Source organism: Homarus americanus, unplaced genomic scaffold (assembly GCF_018991925.1).
Source record: "Homarus americanus isolate GMGI-L3 unplaced genomic scaffold, GMGI_Hamer_2.0 scaffold14072, whole genome shotgun sequence".
Taxonomy (NCBI): Eukaryota; Metazoa; Arthropoda; class Malacostraca; order Decapoda; family Nephropidae; genus Homarus; species Homarus americanus.
Window position 1 is genome coordinate 373,441 of NW_024754528.1, and position 21,114 is coordinate 394,554.

Sequence of the window (21,114 nt, forward strand, 5' to 3'; positions counted from 1 at the left end):
CTAGGGAGCCCCGGTTGACGTTCCGAAACAGCCTACTAGGGAGCCCCATTTGACGTTCCGGAGCATCCTACAAGGGAGCCCCGGTTGACGTTCCGGAACAGCCTACTAGGGAGCTCCAGTTGACATTCCGGAACATCCTACTAGGGAGCCCCGGTTGACGCTCCGGAACGCTCGCCTTTTCCGGCCACTGTTTAAATGCCCAGTGCAGGTTATCAGGTTCCAGTGTGACTATTTGCCTGTCACACCACACCTCGGCCACAGGGAAGCTTCCTGAACATAATTATCTACTTTTGTTTGTTTCATTTTCATTGTTTGTCCATTTTATCATGTTGTATCAATGTAATATTGCTAAAAGTAGTGTACAGTAGTTGTATTGCAGTTTAGTATTACTGTAAAACAATGCTATGATTATGTTATAAATGTATTTATATGTGGTATTATTATTCCGATAATTATTTATGTGCATTACTTGTTCTATCAAACACAAAGAAAGCCAGGCAGACTAGCGACAGACTGCGTGTGTGTTGCCAAGCACTTTTTATGAAAAATAATGCAAATAAAATATTCTAAATGAATTATTTATAGGAAATAAGTATTAAGCTCAGTAAATATATACATTACTGGCCATCCTAAACACAAAGGCAAGCAGAAAATGGTAGATAGTAGGCAGCTATCAAACAGGTAGGTAATGGGAAGATATTGGAAGCATAATGTGTTGTCTAATGGTAGACTCTGCTGCCATATGTGACCAAGTCCCAGGTTGATGATCTAACTTTCTGCCTCATTTACACACAACTGCAGGGTCTCAATTGTTTCTCTTACAACACAACACATCATACATATATTGTTTCTCACTCTTGATCATCTTCTTTTCATTTTGTATTTATGTTTTTTTAATATTATTTTCAATTGTTATTATTAATTATTATTGTTATTATTACTATTCCATTTTTATGTTTAATTATACTTTTATCAATTATTATTAAATATTATTATTGTTGTTGTTATTAATATAATTATTATTATATTTTTGCTCCTCAGACCCTGATGTGTGTAAGTGACCCATGCCTGGGTGGGTTAGTGCCCCCCCCCCAAAAAAAAATAAAAAAAATAAAAAAAAATACTGGTACAGGTTGTACCTCTCTAGTCCGGCAACCTCAGGTGCTAGTACTTGGTCCACACCCCTGTTTATCTAGTGCTTGGTCTAGAGATGAGTCTAATTCCAGAAGTGCTTCTTTTCCTTGCTTTTAGAATGGAAAAAAAAAGTATAATAATTTTCTCTAATGTCCGGATGTTTTCCTTTAAATCAACTGGACCAAGATCTATTTCCTGGTCGTCTTGCTCATGATCTATTTCCTGGTCGTCTTGCTCATCTTCTTTTAGTAAAGAAGCCAGTTATTAATTTGTTAACTCTTCTCCAGTGTTTCCAAGCAGCTCTTCTCGGATTTATTCTGGTTGCATGACACCAAATCCCTCCCGACTTACACCATGCTTGAGATCAGGGGCTTTGCTGAGGGGAAGCCAGTGAAATCATTCGTTGCTTCAGGCCATAGGGCCTCCCAACAGGAATTCACACACTTGCTAGTGATTTCATCATGGCTCAGTTTAAAATTTGTTATGCAGTCAGCAATGGTGTAATTTTTCCACTTCTCCTTCACCCCCGCCTGGCTATATTCTTCCAGTGTCTCGTGGATCTTGGAAAAACTGCGACTGAGGTAATATGACTTGAACACAGCAATTATTCCTTGGTCAAGAGGCAGTAAAAGATAAGTAGTGTTCTTTGGGACTCAGATATTTTTTTTTTGATGGCAATCTGTAAGTTCCGAGGGACGCAACCTTTAAAACCGCGAGCTTTAAAGGAATACAGTAAAATCAATGTAATAAACCATTTTACAAAGTAAAGACAAGCTATTGAGAGATGTTCTACTGCAGTGCCAGATGTTACAGCTGGGGATTTGACTGTGTTGTAACCATGCCAACAGATGTATAAAATTGTACAGTCTACAGTTTATACAAGTCTCCCAGGAACCAAACTCAAGGTATGAAAACCTTGTGAAATAAATTTTACATTAAGAGTGAACAAGATAAGCACTAAAAAAATTAACCAGATAAACACAAATACTTACCGACACTCGTCTACGGATGAACCTGAGGTACAACTCAGCTCGAGCATTTATGAGAGTCAGTTCCCCTAACAAAGTGTCTAGATCACGTGGGTCTGGTTGATCTGCTCTTGGCTCTTTACCTCCACTACACCTGAAAATTGTTTGGAAAACATGACAGTGATTTAAAGGACAACTGAAACAAACATACAGGAGCATGATGTTATAGGTTATATGCTGTTGGTGCAAACAATGAAAATTATAAGTTATTGTAGTTACCTCAGTGAATTACGAACAGCAGACACAATGGCCTCGAGTCTTCTATGTTTTCTCATCTCTCCTACAATGCGACCAGCCTGGCGATCACACTCACGCTGCAACATCTCTATTACAAGTGACAGGTGGCCAGGTCCTATGGAAAGTAAAATATACTGAATTTTGTACTAATGTATAGCTTGATTTTGCACACATTACTTATATAATGGACGAGTTGAAGGTTCAGGGTAAACACAAGAAATACACTCTGCCACGTTCGTAGAGTGATGGTATATATAATTTGTAATAAAAGTTTAAAAATCCTGCTATAATAGTCGAGATAAGTTTATTTCTCTAGAAACAGGACCGCCATTTGCAATGACGTCCCCACTTACCCTGCAGGTGATGCAGGGATGGAGATACGAGTCAATTTAGAAGTAATGACATTGTCTGGATTTTGTTTTGAGAATCCTGATGCTAGATAAACATGATGACATAGTGCAGTTATTGTTTTGATGATTCACTAATGAACCACTGGGATATATCATCATTTATATTAATTAATGAGTAAAAGTTTCATTAATTACCATTAAAATAAAGCAATAATAATGAGATGCATTCCCCAGTGTGACCTTTTCATATCTTTTGTGTGGCTTTTTACCCTCTTTTCCCCCCAAAACAACACAATTACTGAAAATTGCAAACTATATTCTTTAAATAATGTTTCTGAATGCACCTTATACAATATAAATGAATAATAATATGGTCACACAAGAGGAGATGGGACGCCATTATTTTCGTTTGTGTTTACAGCCAGGAGTCCGGGACGATAGTTCTACACGAGAAAATTAAGAAAATAAGACCCTGGTTGTAGCTGTAGTAAAATTAATGTAAAAAAATTAATATAAATGTTTTAAGTAATGTTATTTAATGTTAATAAATGGAACAATAGAAGTAGCTAACCACTAATGGCAAAAAAAAAAAAAAGAGATGGATTCGGAACGCCAACATATACGAATGTGTGCATTTAAGGATTCCGCGTCATTTATCCTTTTATGAATACTGTATGTACAAAAGATTCATTATTGTTTATTACTGAATATGTATTTGATTGAATTAATCTTTATATTATGCGAAATGAACAATGCAATTCATTAATAATACATCGAATATTGAAACACACACGAGGAGACAAGATGGCATTGTTTTCGTGAGTGACGATGGTTGTACATAAGAAACTGAAGAGAATAAGACCCTGGTTGTAGCTGTAGTGAACTTAATTTAAAAAAATGAATACCTGTATGTATGTTTTAAGTAATGTTATTTAATGTTAATAAATGGAACGCTAGAAGTAGCTAACCACTAATGGTAAAGAAATAAGGCGAGACGATTGGGAACGCCAACGTATGAACAGTGAGTGCGTACAATTACATGTGAAAACATATAGTCATTTCTCAACATATGAATATGAAAGCAACACTTATTTACTGTTCATATATGTTTTAAATAATATTTACAAATGTAAAACAAAAATTCTATTCACCAATGAATATTGTGCGAGTTTTTACTCAGATGAAGAAGTCATCAGGTTCAACTCTGGCTAGTGCTGTAGCTTTCCATAAAGCTGTTGCTGAAACTGTTACTGAACCTGAAGTTGATGTTGAAGCTGCTTATGATGCTGAATTTGATGGTGTAGCTGAAGTTGATGGTTTAGGCCTTCGAATAATAAAGCTGTCAAAAGAACCTTGCACAGCTGCTTTCTTTTCTTATGTAGAAGTCATTTGTATTTATTTAAATTTTAATGTTTTGTTCTGTTATTGGTTCCACTTCAGAAAACATGTTCATTGCTTGCTCCATATAATATCCACAGACCTCTCACCTTTTTCATATCGTTTTAACACATCTTGTTTCTCAGCTAAGCTTATACACTTTCTATTATCTTTTGAACCAACACTACCATCACTTACTCTCTTGCTCACGTTGAATAGGGATGCAAAAATGCTGTAAGATACCTGAGAAAGTTTTTCTCCTGTTCCAGAGGCGTGAAAACAAAAGGCCCGCCAAGCTCCGACTGTTGTTTACCATTCATTAGCCAGCAGCTTCTTTGTGCAAGGCGCGCTCTTCTTTTTTTTTTACAGTAATTATTATTTTTTTTATAATACATATCTGGATTTAATTATTATTTATATGAAAATGTAATTTTATTTTACTTTTATTTTATTTTGGTAGTAAGTAAAAATGAAATAAGGACGTAAATTGAATTGGGTCCTAAATTACTAGGGTTTTAAATATGAAAAGTTGGTGGTCGAACCGATGTTATCGGAGGCTTTACTGTATTTTCTTATACAATCGAAAAATGTTTTGCGACAGAAATCCTGCAGAGATAACATGTCTTATTGTTTAAAGTACAGTACTTAATCCCATAGTTAGAACCTTAAGGTTTCCCAGATGACCAAAACCAAAATAATAACAATATTGTGTGGAACGTTTATACAGTAATATCTCCGTTAGCCAGAATCCCTCAAACCCGGAAGTCTCTGATAGCCGGAATTGAAATTTTCTTGGAAAATTTCGAGATAATTTTTCCATTACCCAGAAAATTCCGGGGATGAGGGATATTTTTCTGGGTTCACGAGATGATGTAATGGGCAATTTCTGGAACTTCCGAGAACATTTTTCCGTTACCCGGAAAATTCCGGGGATGAGAGAGTCGTCTCGTTACCTGGAAATCTCTCATTCCCGGAAGTGCTCTTCACCAATTGTTCCAGCTAACGGGGATATCACTGTACTATGAAATTTGATGTATGGGCAGCTAATATCCATTGAATTAGTTAATGTGCTTAGTAATATTTATATATTCAATATAGCATTACTGTGTTGTGTTGCACAGTAAAGCACAATTAATCATAAAATAATATTTATTTACTGAGCCAATCAGCCGAGAAGGTTGGACAACTACTTCCAGGGTTTATCACGGCAGGTGAAAGAAATTTACCAAAAGTAGATGTCATTATGAGGCCTTATCTGTGGCCCAGACAGGTCGCACTGCTCACGGTTTCTTCTTTCCACCCACTTGTGAAGGTACTGGTCTGTGATAACAGGCAGTAGGTTTTGTTGTGAAGTATCAGAGAACGTCCTGTTACTAGAAAATTTTGAGAATATACTCACGGAAACAGTTAAGGCTTCCCTGTTCTTCTTAAGGGAATATATGGTAGATTCAAGGCAGTTGAGCCTATACATGATTTCACAGGTACAAGCACCACTTTTGATCGTCTCAAGCATCTCTCGTTTCATTTCAAGGGTGTATTTCCTCTTCTTGACCCCCTTACGGTAGTTACGCTTGGCTTGGGGCTTTCCTAGTTTATCTTCTCTACGGCCATCATTACCACCAGAACAGCTCCCGAAATTTACATTACGCACCTCACTCATCGTCAATACACAAGAATGGCTAATAGTTAAACAAGAATCTCGTGAAACATAAGACAATGGGTCATATAATCCAAGGTCACTACACCACTCGCTCTCGCTCATTCAAACTAACTGACGTAAACAACAAACACGATGGAACAGCTGATAACAAAGGACCACGATAATGTACGCTGCTCACTCTCCATTGACTAGCAAAACCAGTAATTAAAATCACTATTCTTGAGAGGCTGGAAATTTTAAAAGTGACGCGAAACACACGAATCACGAATCTAAAACTCGCTAAACTTGAGATCCTACTGTAAAGGTATACTGTACTGTATTCTGTGTGGGAGATGGAGTGTATCTGAGAGCAGCGGGAGGTTTGGCGACACACCCTGACTCGCTGGACTACTGTACACCTCACACTGGACAATTAAATCACACAAGTGTTGCAAAACCAAAAAATTAAGAAAAACTTTATTTGGTTCTTATATAATGGAGGGTTTGCATGTAAAGAAATGGAGTAAAAAAAGAATACAAAACTACATCTGGGTGTGTAGCCGTGGAGAGGAGATGGTGGGTGATGGAGGAGGAGGTAGGACGTGCTGCCTGGACTGAGAGGAGCAACTCACCTCCCACGCTCAGCAGCCCCCCAACCCTTTATAATGACAGTATGCAATTTCACCATAACTCCCATATTATTTAGGTTCATTTGGTGCCAGGTTAATAAAACATTATTATAAAAGAATAAATTTTCCAGAGAAAAAAAATCCCACACTCAACCACAAATGATTTATTATTTTTATTAAATTCCAGGCAGTTGTGTTTATACAGTATAGCACAAACAGCTGACTGCTGGCACCATTCCTCACCATGTCATCAGGTTTACCACAACATCTTTCTTCAGTACTTAGTAAATAATAATGGTAGTGTATTATGCACCTTCATATACCATGGTTTATTTATTAGTCAGTAGTCTTACTGTACAAGTAGTCAAATCAAGTCATAATGTATCACTGAAAGGTAACAAATTATGCTGTTAAGAATGTATCTCCATATTATATACAATACAGTACAGTACTGTATGTTATTATGATCCTGTCGTAAGCTGATCTGCTGGAAGCTCTCTCTCTAGGAACACATTCTGAGCTTTCAAGAGGTGTTACTGTATATGTTAGAATGCATAAACCTCTGTAAGTCACATTTCTCTGGAACACATCCTTGACATAAAATGAAAACTTCTTGTACAGTCAACAAAAAATATTCTGCAGCCTTTATGGTGTTCTACAATATGACACACCGGACCAAGAATTCTGAACAACACTCATTTTAATTTCTCTGTATTAACTATATGTGATATAAAAAATACATCGGACTGGTTATACAATGCATCACACAACCAGAAATACCAACCTTACCAAATTAACATGGCCTCAGTCAGTGATCGTTGCAGAGGCCATCAGACCAAGAGGTGCAGAACATTTTGTTGCTAACTGTACATATTTCCATGGCAGAGAAGTAACGTTATAATACTCTCTTATGACCCCAAATAGAATTATGATTTTAAATAAATATAAAAGTTTTGACATAAATCTTTAAGCAAACATAACGATACACCTACCATAATATGTTTCAATGATAGGTTGTCGAACTTCAACAGTTCTTGCAATGCCTTCAAATAAAAGTGTGACAGTATCAGCCCAAATGACATGGGAACGCTTTTCTCTTGGGCCAAGAGTTTGTGCAGATGCTAAATTCTGAGCTGTTGTCTCCTGGACCTGTGAGTAAAGAATACATTTGTCATAAAAATTAACATTCACATTCATGGTTTGTGAATCATTTTACCATATTCACCAACTGTACTCCTTAGTTTCACAAATAATTCTTTTGACATTTAGCTGAAGAAAAAAATATGCTATCCTCTATAGCATGTTTACCATGTCCTGTATCAAAGGTTGGTATTATTTTACTTTAGGACATAACGCGCCCTAAAGTTATAAACATTTATATCTCCCTATTCTGAGCATTTTGAACCCCATATATAACAGGCGGAAATGGATAATAGCGACACAATTGAACTTAATAGATTTTAAGTAGTTTTCAGTCTTCGTCTGTCAGGAAATGTTATCTGCGCATCACGCATGAGCAATGTTGACTGACGTCATCCAGTCGTGACCAATGATGTATCGATATCATCACGTGAATTTTTTTCGACCATCATATTTGATTTTTTTCAAAGGAAGCAGCCTGGGTACGATTTTAATTTAATTGACCAGTCTCACAATGGCCGTGGTGGAGGTTGGTTGTCATTTGTGCTCCTACGATTATTTTAAGTTTATTGCCGAGTTTTACGAAAAAGACGATCATTCTATCCAATTCTTACGTATCCCTGATCCTTCCACTTCTAAGGTACAGTATTGTACTTTCGTACATGGCGCGCCCCAAAGTTTTAAACTACTGAAACATCTAGGTTAGTTTAAGCTAGGCCTACCGGGGGTCCGGAGGCAGAGCCCCCGGCTAGGGGTTAGGTCTTGTTAGATTAGATGACAAGTTTTCGTTTTTTCCCCCACCCAAAATCCCTCATTTCCTAGGCTCTCCCCCATTATTGTTGGGGGGGCCAAAAAACTAGCAATCTCTGCCAAAAATGAAGGTCAGATTTGTTTAAAACACCAAAATACACTGGAGAAACATATTGGTCAACCCCTAAGGCCTCATGTTCTAAAGTAAAAATTTACCCCAAAGTTTACTGACTCATACAGCTTAAAAACAAAACAAAACAGAAACAGTTTATCACATTGGTGGTAAAGGTCTGGATGAAAGGTTTCATTTAATAGTAAACAAATAAGAGTACACATTGATCCCTCTCTTACCCTGGGGGTGAATAAAATAATGAACTAATCCTCTGTAACACAAATACTGTAGGTCATGGTAGGTACTGTAGGCCTTTCCATTAACTGATTAATCATCATTAGTGTGAAAAGTGACATTTTGTGCTTCTTGCCATACCTGAACTGTGGTACAAATGGCGTGATAGCTTGACTAAAACAATGATGAAGATGTTCATTGGTGACGTGACAGCGGTATTTGTTCTTCAGTAAATTCACGGCGGAGGAAGCAGACTCACAGCAGTATGTGGAGCCAAGCAGGTGAGGACATGTACGGTAATGGGGCTGTAGAGACTTTCTGTGTCCAGAGAGCGACGGGATGTCAGTCACCAACCTCCTCTTTCAAGGTCATATTTCCTGGGATTTCAATTACTACGGTAAACCCCGATATAAAGGACACCATCTATAATGGATCTGAGACGGGTCTTACTGTTTCTCTTTGGTGCTGGGGGGGTAGCAGATAGCGTGGAATGGAATGGGACGACCTCATCTTCATGGAACAAGCCGGCCTTCTACCCAAGTTCTGAGTTTTATCTATGAACGTTTAAATGGTTTTTATGAAAGTTCTATTTTATTTGTTACTTATGTTTTTTACATTACTGTCTTTCATTTTAGTCTTTTAAGCCTTAATTTTAATTCAGCGACAAATGATCTAAGCTGCTGTGTCACCAGGGATCTAAATACCACAATCAATCAATAATTATGTCAAAGTAAAAATTTGTGGAGTATCCAAATTATGAGCAATAATTACAGCAATACCCCATTAAGCCCTACCCTGCATAACACTGGTCCTCTCCTCCAGTTATTTTTTAATAAAAAGATGATCCATAATACAAGGCAGAAGTTACAAGACACAACACTCAGGACAGTGGCCATGCTAGTTTACAGTCTCTCCACCAATGAGAGCAAAGCACCCATGTACACTCTCAGCCAACCAGTGCTCTCCTTGTGTATAAATTTCTCCTGGTACCATTCAACTTACTTGACTCAATCACCCTTTATATGACTGATTTCCACATATTAAAGTGAATATTTGTGACCCAAGTTATTATTTAATAGAATATAAACATAAATTATGAAATCCATAATACTGTACATACAGGCCAGCTGTTCACCTGTGCCCGGCAGTGTAGCGGTCATTATTACGCTATGGATTCATATTGTTATCACCGCTGGCTTCAACTACAGAGCTGGCATTGCCTTACCCGAACAAACATTAAATCTAACAGCCTGCGACCAGATTTCAAAAGAAATTTCTGGGGAGCTTACAGCGCCGCCCTAGAGCCCCCCAGTTGGTTGCTCGCTGTGCTCGTCATGTTCACTCACCCACAATTTCCTGGACCCCCTTTTGATATTCCTGGATCTGCCCCTGTATGTATGGCATCTATGTTCACACAGAGAACTATAAGCCACTGACCTTAGCACAGAGATACGTTGTAAACTTCTTTAGCCCTTCTTCATGTTTATTCAAGAGAGGGAAAAGTTTGAAGAATCGATCAACACTGGCCATATCTTCTCTTTTGACTGCCTCATCAAACTTGTGTGTGATAAGCTGGCTCAGCTCCTTGTCAGCTTGACGTAAGCGGTCAAACCACGTCTCTACGCTTTCGGCTTAGAAGAAACATTGGGAGGAATAAAAATTAGGCTTAGCATACCGGTAATTATAATATTCCTTCCACAGAAATTTGTGCCATTCCTTGGAACCTAAACCCCACGAATAACAAGGGTTTATTGTATACAGTTACAGTATATCCACCAAATTTGAGGGGTTACATTCCTAAAGATTCCACAGATTACAAATACTGTACAGTTCCTACATCATAAACTGTATATCAATAATTTTTATGCGATACGAGTAAATAGGGCTTAAGTTCAGGTCCTAAAATATAAACTTAACATACACTTAAAAAAATAAATACAAATTATCATTCTCAACTCATGCTAACTAAATTTTATTGGGAAAAAAATTCATATCAAAGACGTGAGCAAACAATTTAAGTACTACAAACAATATCCCAAAATTAAATGGAGCAAAGGAGAGTACGAGGCCAGGAGAGGGGAAGATAAAACAAGAAGCACACGACTGTATCAACTGCAGTACTGTACTACAATAACAGTGTTAATTACTTATGCATTAATAACCCCATAGTGGACTTTTGGGATCAAGTATTACCTACTTACTGGTGGAAGTTCTAGAGACAACCACCACCCTTCACCACCAACCTGCTGCCACCCACCCAACATCAACCTGCTGCCACCCACCCAACATCAACCTGCTGCCACCCACCCAACATCAACCTGCTGCCACCCACCACCACCCTCCCTCCACCATTATCACCCCACACTGCAATAATCTCATTATGAAATTTCTTTTAAATTTTAAATCCATGTCACATCAGTTGAGGCCCTTAGGTCTAAAGTGTAAGAATTTGACCTTGAAGACATTCTGATTGTACAGACGTAATCAAACTTGATGTAACATTAAAAACAAAGACTGTTTATACCCAGCAGAGTGGTTCATTGTTGTGGATGACACTCAATTAGTGTGCAATGAAACCAAGATTCTCAGTAATGCTTTCTACTGCACTGAGTCTTATCACAGAATGATAGGGTGACATCTATCATGGTAGATGTAGACCATTACAGCACATGGCACTCTGATACCGAGTTTAAAAAGCATCTAATGGAATAATGGTACAGTAATATTGTGCACAAAAGTCCCTTCCACCAACCAGCCACAGTATGAGTCTGGATCATGTGAGACTGAATCAACAAAGGAGCTGAAGGAAATGTCTTGATGGTCCAGATGTTGGACCATCAAGACACTTCCTTCAGCTGCTTCACTGATTCAACTCAGGTGAGCTGGACTCACAGTGTGGCTGGTTACTGGAAGAGACTTTTGTGTATAATAATTCAACACTACCTAAGTACTGTATCAAGACTACCAAAGTAGAGAACATATATGGTAAGCTTCAGAACTCCCAGAATAAATTCACCTGCAAGAACTTTCATGTCTCAATATTTATTAATATTAATTTGTATAATGTGAGAAAATAATGTGTATAATGAGAAAATAATGTGTATAATGTGAGAAAATAATGTTACTGAGAAATACAGTACAGTACAGTATATGACATTGCTATATAATAATTGCGTCATTAAGCAAGAATAATCCTCATTCTCATCAGCAGTACAAATAACCCTATACGTCAGGTTCCCCAGTTATGAATCATCCTGCAGTAATGTCGTATAGTTCTCAATTACATTACTTTCCTACATTGTACACAGTGATGCTCAGTAAGTCATATAGAAAAAATTTATTCTAAGGGTAAGTATAGATCAATTTACCTTTACTTGCAGAATCTGTAGTGTGCAAAAGTAAAGTCTCATCCATGGCCAAGAAGCGATGGATGTGAGCTGCTGCAGTCTCATAATCTGAAAATGAAAAATATGTTTGTACTTTAAGTATACTGTACTGTACTGTACTGCATGCTGACGACCACATAGGAAAAAGAAACCACGAAGTTCCCGAGTGATTTTGTGTAATTCACATCTTGAGGGGTGAGTACAGAGTAAGGAGTAGTTACTGACAAGTATGACTGTGGTGTACAGTGAGTGGAAAAAAACAATATCTCATAAAATCTCTTCATGCTTAAACTCCAGAAACTTATGGAGAAGTTCTTAATGTGTACAGTACTTTACAGACCCATATTGATGATGTTATTAACACTTGTGCATTTTGGACGGTGCATGTGCGGTGATGAAAATTATGTAGGTACACTCGAACATTCTTTTAATTTCTAAATTATTTTTTAGCAAATAATTTTTTCCAGCTTAAGTGATATCCGCCTTAACAAGGTAGACCGAGAGGTAGCAGTGAACAACACACGTGGTGGCGGCAGGACACAAACTGAGCGGACATAAACGTACTCCACGAGCCAAGTGACACGTTTGGCATGGAATTTAACGGAATCAGCGCAATTCAGCGAAATAGTTCAGTAAATAGAGCAAACACGACGGAAAGATCAATTTAGCGGAAATTTCAATTTAATGAACAGGAGTGGCTCAAATTAGTTCGTTAAATAGAGAAAATACTCTACTGGGGTGGAGGTTGAGGCGGTGGTAGCACCCCCAAAGCCGTGAACATCAATGATTCAACAAAATCAATCAGGCCTCGATGGTGCTGGAAAATCAGTGGCCGACTTGTACTGTATGTCGTGGTAAGTCATCCATAACATCAATTGTGAACCTCCAGATGGCAGGTCTCACAAGGTGAGTGTTTCAACTTGTAACTTTTGACTAACTTTATGGATTTTTATAATATTTTCTTTATGACAGCACATATCATTGCCAATGGGCTTGTATTGGTTTGCAGAACACATAATATTTGTGGACAATGTTTCTGCCCCTCAACCAACTGAGTGAAGTTTCTGACTCTTTGATCCAGTAAATAGCACTGTTCTGTACTAGCTAATAGCATAAATAATATTTGTACCACTTCCCTCTATTTACCGAGCACAAATATTGATTGTTATCTTGCATCACTCGCAAGCACACATTAGCATCCTGAACTATAAAGGTGTAGCTAGATAAAATTATCAAGGCCATGATAGGGGGCAAGATGTATCACAGAAAAAAAAAGGAAATTCTTGTTCAAATAGAAGTGAAATACAAAACACTTACCTTCTTGAGCAAGAGCTGTTGCTACCCCTCCACTGCATCCTTCAAGGTCTAACAAATCTCCTACTCTAGCTTGAGTTTCCACAACTCGACTCTGTGAAATCAATGTAGCTTGTTAAAATGAGGAGCCAGTGAAATTTTATTTGATAATAGTTTACTATACAGTACTTACCCCCAGTGCTCTATTCCTATACTGCACAGAACTACATACAGTACTGTGATACAGGTACAGTATATTACAGACATACCCGCATTACAGAATTTTGAAATTATGATAAATTCAGGGATGGAAAATAACTCGCCCTTACAGAATTTTGGAAAATTTTACCAAGTGTAAAAATTATTCCCTATGGTAGCCACAAGGTGGTTGGAAGGCTGCTCCCCTCTCTAGTTGGCAGCATTCACCACAACAATGGAGCTGCTCAGTTAGAATTCTTCCCCAGTTTGTGTTCAGTTATGAATCTGTGTTACTGTGTACCCTTATTTAATATGAATGGAAAAAGGCCATCAAGTTTAAGTGAAAACAGTGGTGATAAAATATTCCATAAAGGAATTGCATTAAATTGATGTTTTAAAGAGGTAACTCCCAGTAACTCTGATCCCACCACCTCACCTCACCAACTCCAGCAGCACTCAACATCATTTTTGTTAAGTTAAATCAAGTGTTTAGTTCATTTATTATCATGTTACATCATGAATAACTCATTGTAAGTGGTCAAAACCGTCTAATTTCATATATACTGTGTAAGAGATTGCGTTATGTTTTTGGGCCTCAAAAATTTTCCATGGGAACACATCTCGGCTTATATAATGGAAGTCAATAGGAAAAAATAGTTTCGCATTACGGAATTTTGAGTTAGAGAAAATTTTTCAGGAAGAGAACCCTTCTGTAACACCAGGGGATGCCTGTAGTATGACTCAGATGTTACAAACTGAAAAGAATCAATATATAACAACACTATATCTTGATAGTACAATAATGGCAAGCAACTGTTCCTGATGGTCACTGTACACTATACCCTTCATTAATTTGATAAAAAAGGCCCTCTGGGTCATTTGAATCACCAAAAAATCTAAATTAACCGAGTTTAGAATATTTTACCATTACAGGGTATTCGACAATTTCCAAAATTTTTGTGTTCGATTCATCATATTACAAGTTATTGATAATTTTTACAATGGTTCGGACTGGGCTGTTCTTATAGCGATCAGTTCGTGCTCGTATGGGCTGGATGCGGTTGTGGTGTCGAACAGCAATTCTCGGGCGAGGGATCTCGGGTGGTAGTAGGAGCCGGTGTCGAGGATGGTTTTGTGTGTGTGTACACATATACTGTATACTGTTCAATACAGGTAAAAGAAATAATTGTCCTAAGGGCAAACACATAAAGAGAATACATTTCTTTGTACACAAGTAAAAATGTAACACCCCTTGGCTATTCGTGGCCATTTTCAGACCTAAACCTCGCAAATTTTAGGGACATGCTGTAGTGACATTTGTTCTCTCGTCTTCCCAGCGAACTCGTAGGATGAAACGTAGACTACTTTGGTGAGTTTTCAAGTGCCTTGAGGTGCCTCCTGTATGTGACCCATTTCTCGCTGCCATATACCAGGGTGAGGAGGACCATTGCTCGATATACGTGCAACTTTGTAGATAATTTCAGCTCCCTACAGCTGAAGATATGGGTACGGAGTCTGCCAAAGGCTTGAGATGCACATCTGATCTGATGTTGAATCTCTTCATTGATGTCCGTGGTGGTGGACAGGTGGAAGCCGAGATACTGAAAGTGGGTAACATTAGAGAGGGTAGTACCGTTAAGCTGGATGGATGGTGGAGGTGTGGCTGAACCAGGGGCAGGTTGAAAGAGAATCTGAGTCTTATGTACATTCACCTCAAAACCAAAGTGCACATACACATCTATGTAGGTGTTCCGTACCTCCTGTAGGTCGCGTTCAGTGTGAACAACGAAGGTGAGGTTGTCTGCCTACTGGAATTCAGTAATGGATACTGCTGACACCTTTGTTCCTGCCTGGAGTTGTCTTATGTTGAAAAGATCTTTCATCTGGTACTGGATGTTCACCCCGCTGGTTTAAATTGGCACTGGCACGAGTAAGAAATGCAGCCAAGAAAATGGAAATGGAAAAGACAGTTGGTGCCAGTAGACACCCTTGTTTAACCCGTTTGGATGAGGAAGAACTCAGACTGGGTGCCATTGTGCAGGACAATGCCGTACATGCCATCGTGGAGTTGCCTCACAAAGGCAATGAATTTTGGTGGGCGACCAAACCGGCTGAGGGTCCGCCAGAGGGTTCCGCTGTTGATTGAGTCGAAGGCCTTGCGGGTCATGACCCTGTTCTCTACACTTTTCCTGTATCTGGCGGGCAGCAAAGATCATATCAGTGGTGCCACTTGATAGTCTCAAGCGATAATCTTGCCAGCTACAGACAGCAGTGAGAACCAGCGGTAGTTACCACAGTCTGACCGGTCTCCCTTGTTCTTGTAAATATTGATGATGAAAGTGTCTTTAAGAGCTTGGGGGATTTCCTCCTTTTCCCATATATTCTCCCTGGTTTATTCACTGATCAGTTGTCTAAGTGCAAAAGTAGCTGAATATATCCATCATGTATCAGTTAATTTTAAAATAGAAATTAGAAATTAAAATTTTATAAAACAATGGTTTAGTAGTTTTGTGTAAGGTGTTTTGGGACTATAATATGCTGACAATCCATAGTTTGGAAAATTCCCTGGTCCGGCACCGGTCAGGTCACGAGGGTGCTGGATCAGGGAGGTACGATCTGTAGTATTCCAGGATATTTATTTTTCCAGTGTTACATATGGGTTGTCCAACTGGCCAGGAACACATCCCATTGAACCCCATGTTATAATGAACCTGATTTACGATATTTTGACCTGCAATTGGGTTTCCAGGAAACTAAACCTAACATCGCAAATAGAGGTTTACCTGTACAGTAATAACTAACCTTTGCCAGATCTAGCTGTCGCACTTTGGCAGACACATTGTTTGCCAAATGATGAGTGAACGATATTGTGTTTTCAAGTTGCCGTGCATCAGCCTGGACCAACTGAAGTGTTGGAACCAAACGAGCTAATTGGGAAAGACGTGCTTCCAGATGATGACGATTGCCAACACTCCATTCTAGACGTTCAGCTACTGCTACCTGTCAGGTACAAAAACCATTAGTAAATATACTTATATACTGTACACAGAGGGCTGCACATTCCCATACACCCACTCAGCCATGGTGACCAAAGTAACATAAGGTCAACAAGATCTCACAGCAACTGTTTAGTTATCCCCCAGCAGGTGAGTTGGTCATTGGTAAAGGATTAATATGATTGGACTCAAATCACACAAGGTTAGTTTGGTTATGTTAGGATTATGTAGTTAGGTTAACTTTATTTGTTAATTATCTCAAGGTGGTGAGTGGTGTACTGTTTGGAGTGGTGACTTGTACAGAAACCAGTTAACAGACAAAACTCAGTTGACTAATAGTCTGAGGATTTTTATTACTGTCTGTCATTTAACCCTTGTTAAACATTACACACTGACAATGTCATGTATTGCATATATTTCCTTTACTGTCTTAAACTGTTACTGTAAGTGGTTAGCAAATGTAATACAGGCACTATCATATTATGGAATAAATTATGTTGGTGTTTACCTTTACTTTAAATGTTCTCTTGTTCTAATTGGGTTTTGTTTTGTTCTGTTGCAGATGTATATGGACTTATGAGTTGAATAACGCCTTGATTACTGAAGGTGTTTGATATCATACGACAGGCACACCTAGGGCCGGCTCTAGGTCTCTAGAAGCCCCACCTCACAACCCATATCTTAATGAAAATAGTTCTAAGCGTATGAAGAACCAGAATTCATGGCTAGAGCCTGAAAAGTTGAAATTCACAAGAAAAGAAATATGTGGGTCATATTAAGACATTGATGCTTGAAGCTGAGAGAAAATACTGGCAAGTAAATCACTGTAGGTGCGCGTGATCTAGGTATATACTCACCCCTGAAGATGTGAATTACACGAAAGCGCTTGGGAACTTCGTGTTTTCGTCTTTCCTTGTGGTTATCAGCATACTGTATATATATATATATATATATATATATATATATATATATATATATATATATATATATATATATATATATATATATATATATATATATATATATATATATATATATATATATATATATATATATATATATATATATATATATATATATATATATATATATATATATATGCCTACCAAATCTTTCTCTATTTTCTTCCATTAATCTTCCGCCATTATCGCCTACCCGACCTCTCACTCAGCGCGTTTCCTTCATTAATCGTCACGTGCATGCGTTCCCGTATACGTCATGCGGCCAACCTAAGCAGAGTTTTTTTTAGGCCACCAATTAAAATGAATTGTGGTTTCTGCTTTTAGAATTGGTGGTATTTTTTGCCCAATTAGATACTATTGTGATTTTGGGTCTCATATTTCGAAATTAAAATTCATTTCCGACCATGGAAGTCTGCGATGGGTGTCACTTCAATTATATGGAGTAATTCCCTCATACGGTGAGAATCTGGTTATGTAAAAACACCGTAGAGTTAGGTTAGGTCAGGTTACGTTAGGTTTATATGTTTTTCTAGTGTTTTTTGGTGTATTTTTTATCCACATGACCATGATTTTTGTCGGAAAACGCCCCACCCTAAACCCCTGTCCCCAGCAGGATCCTCTGGGGGTAGAAGGGGGCGATAACTAAAAAAAAAACAGGCAATTTCAGACGGAAATCAAGGTCAGAACCAATCAAAACACACAAAAATACACTAGAGAAATATAGTTTTGACTTTCTAACAGAGTTGTGTGAAGTACTGTAAGGTTACCTGCCCGACCATGAACACTGAACCTCCACGTCACATATCAGAAAACTTGAAAATTGGGGTGATCCTTCACAGCTTTCAGATATATCAACAGAGAGAATAAATCCTCACCTCTTCCTCACAAAGCTCCTCATAAGCTTTCTTTATATCAGTTAAAGACGTTAACTTCCTGGGGTCCACCTCAACCAGGCCTTCCATGTTTACCTCCCAGACCCACACCAAGGAACAGGGAGAGTAAGACCGCCGACTGAGGCGTGTAGTGAGTGTCGCCGCTTGGTCACTAGATGGCGCTCATTACTTTGAGGACAAACTTGCGTCCGTTGTATACTTTCCTCGGCCTAACATCTGCTTCCTGTTTGATAAATCACACAGTTCAAAAGATGTTTGTCACAAATTTGGGGTTGGGTGAGTGTAAATAAAGAGAATTATGGCCTGTTCTGTGAATGAAGTCAGTAGAATACCTGTACTGTATTAGGTATTATACTGTGTGCACCGTCGGTCAGTAATATGCCGTTTGATTTTTTGGTGTTTATTGTCTCAATATAGAAGGCACCAATACCTGAAGTGTACAGAACAGGAATTAACACACATAGGCTACACCATCTCACACATATACTTGTACACACACTCCAATGGCTATACGCTTGGAACAGTACAGTAAGGTACGTACCAGCGCCTTGAGCATTAGTTTGTGAACTTAATAGCAAGTTAACCATTTTTTCAAACAGCTTACAGATACTGGAAGTCAGAGCCAGTTTACAGATACAAGAGGTCAGAGCAATGAGGCGATATTCTAGCGGATGAAGGCCCTTTTTTCCAGTCTTCTTCAAAGGCAGTACAGTAGCCTCCTACCATGAGGATGGGATGGCACCCGCTTGCCAAATCCTGTTATATAGCTCCAATAAAAAGGTCTGTGCCTCAACTTCAAGGTGGTGGAGCATTGAAAATGGAATATCATCAGGCCCTGGTGATGTATCTCCAGTAAGTGAGAGGGAGGTTCTCTGAGGATCAAGCTGCCATTCAAGACACATCTGCAAATGCTGTGGCATAAACCTCTGCTACTTCGTGAGGAGAAGTAACTGAGCTGCCATCATTAGCCTTGACAACTGGGGGAGGATTAGATGAAACTTACTTGCTATTTTCTGCACTCCATTCCATACCTGGGACAAGGGAGTTTTTTCGTTTAGAGACATAAGAAAAGGACTGGCGATGGGCATCCTTTTAAAACTCAATGAACTTGGGCTCTGGCCCGTTTGTATTCCACATGATAAAATTCTGTTCTATGATGCCTGTAGTGACCATAAGCTCTGTGTCACTTAATAAATGCCTGTCTGCACTCCTCTGACCACCAAGAAACAGGTCTGCGAGCTACACGAACAGAGGTCAGAGGAATGGAGCAGTGACCACCCCATGGGAGGAGACTGGCTAGGGCTAGGTATTCAACCGCTTCATCTACTGAGGGAAATTCTTCAGTACTCCTGTCTACCTTCACTAGTTCCTTGAAAAAGTCCCAGTCTGCCTTGTCTAACCGCCAACAGGGAACTCATGGTGTTGGGAGGACTTCTGGAGAGGAAAGTAGGACAGGGTAGTGGTCACTTCCCCAAAGGTAGTCTGTTACTCTCCAGTAGAGAGTTCTGCTGAGCACAATGAGAGATCTATGGCTGTAGTCATGTCGGTCTAGATATGATAGTGGGTGATATCACCGGTATTTAATATACCAAGGTCCATTTCTTCAATGAACGAAGCTATCAGTTCACCCCTTGGATTAACTATTGTAACACCCAGGAGGGTCTGCCTTCCATTAAAATTACTGAGGATGAGATAAGGAGAAGAAATTTGACGAATTACTGAAACCAAATCCTTCCTGGCAATTGGTGTACTGGGTGGGAGGTAAATGGATCCTATGGTGCAAGTGATAGATAATGGGCTATAGGGTACACCACACTTGTCTGGGATAAGGACGGCTGTACCCCCATGATGCATCTGTTCTGGATTATGAGAATAAAAAGCCAAATATCCTCTGGGAGGGGGATGATCATAGGCACCTAACATTGTCCCCTGGAGACAAATGCATATAGGGGAGAATTTGCTCAGGAGCAACTGGAGCTCTTCCCAGGTGGATCGTATGCCAGGGGTCTCAGCTGTTAGCTCAGTTTTAACTGGGGTCTCATCACCATAAGCTTCTGGAAGAGGATGTGTCGGCATCTCTGGGGGAGGAGGCGTCAGCCTGAGCTAACATCTGTTGGAGTGTCTAGGACTCAGAAATGGGGTCAAGTTACCTTGTTCAGAGGATCGTCTACCTCAAGAGACTGAGGAACCTCAGTAGCGATTTGTTGAAATTCTTTTAGTACCAGCAAGGCTAGTGGAGGAAAGATGAGGAGTAGTAGCAGATGTGCCCTCCTCATCCATATGGACCTCAGCCACTACAAGAGAAGTCTGAAGATTGGTGACATAGAGTCGGGTGTGAGAGTTGAATTCAATATACAGTAGGTACAGATAATTTTCAGGGCGGTGTTGCAGAAACAGTTGGCCGAGCCTTGTATCAGGACAGAACCTGTACATACTAGGTATCTCCATAACTTGAGACACATTTAATTGGTGTGTTTCTGGCTTCAGGAAAGCTCACTTTGTCTCTCATGTCTCCCATACAGATCTTAAGTAGTATCTCTTTCTCAGGATCAGGTCTGGGGTCCACTTACCTGATCCTGAATTGTGTCATCAGGAAGGTTATCCCTAATCCCCACCCTACCTCAGCTCAGGAGACAGGTCATGTGACCTGAATCCTTTGTTCTATATCTTTCTCCCCTATTTCGTTCTGTTAGTTGGCTGAAGAAGGTCCTAGTACTGTATCTTCAACATGCATTGTTACATTTGTGAAATGATAG

The 21,114-nt window shown here is 39.1% G+C and overlaps 1 protein-coding gene across 1 annotated transcript in view; it reads right to left on the reverse strand.

The window, feature by feature from the left end:
- LOC121855831 (conserved oligomeric Golgi complex subunit 4-like) overlaps positions 1–18,467 on the reverse strand; it is a 35,134-nt gene extending 16,667 nt beyond the window's left edge. Inside the window, exons 1-8 of the mRNA XM_042350980.1 lie at positions 18,341–18,467; positions 16,310–16,507; positions 13,334–13,424; positions 11,999–12,085; positions 10,068–10,261; positions 7,387–7,543; positions 2,382–2,514; positions 2,127–2,256 (exon numbers count right to left, since the gene is read on the reverse strand). Of these exons, the coding sequence (XP_042206914.1) occupies positions 2,127–2,256; positions 2,382–2,514; positions 7,387–7,543; positions 10,068–10,261; positions 11,999–12,085; positions 13,334–13,424; positions 16,310–16,507; positions 18,341–18,427 (1,077 nt within the window). The 5' untranslated portion in view covers positions 18,428–18,467. The remainder of the gene's footprint in view (positions 1–2,126; positions 2,257–2,381; positions 2,515–7,386; positions 7,544–10,067; positions 10,262–11,998; positions 12,086–13,333; positions 13,425–16,309; positions 16,508–18,340) is intronic.
- Between the last annotated feature and the right edge of the window lie 2,647 nt (positions 18,468–21,114).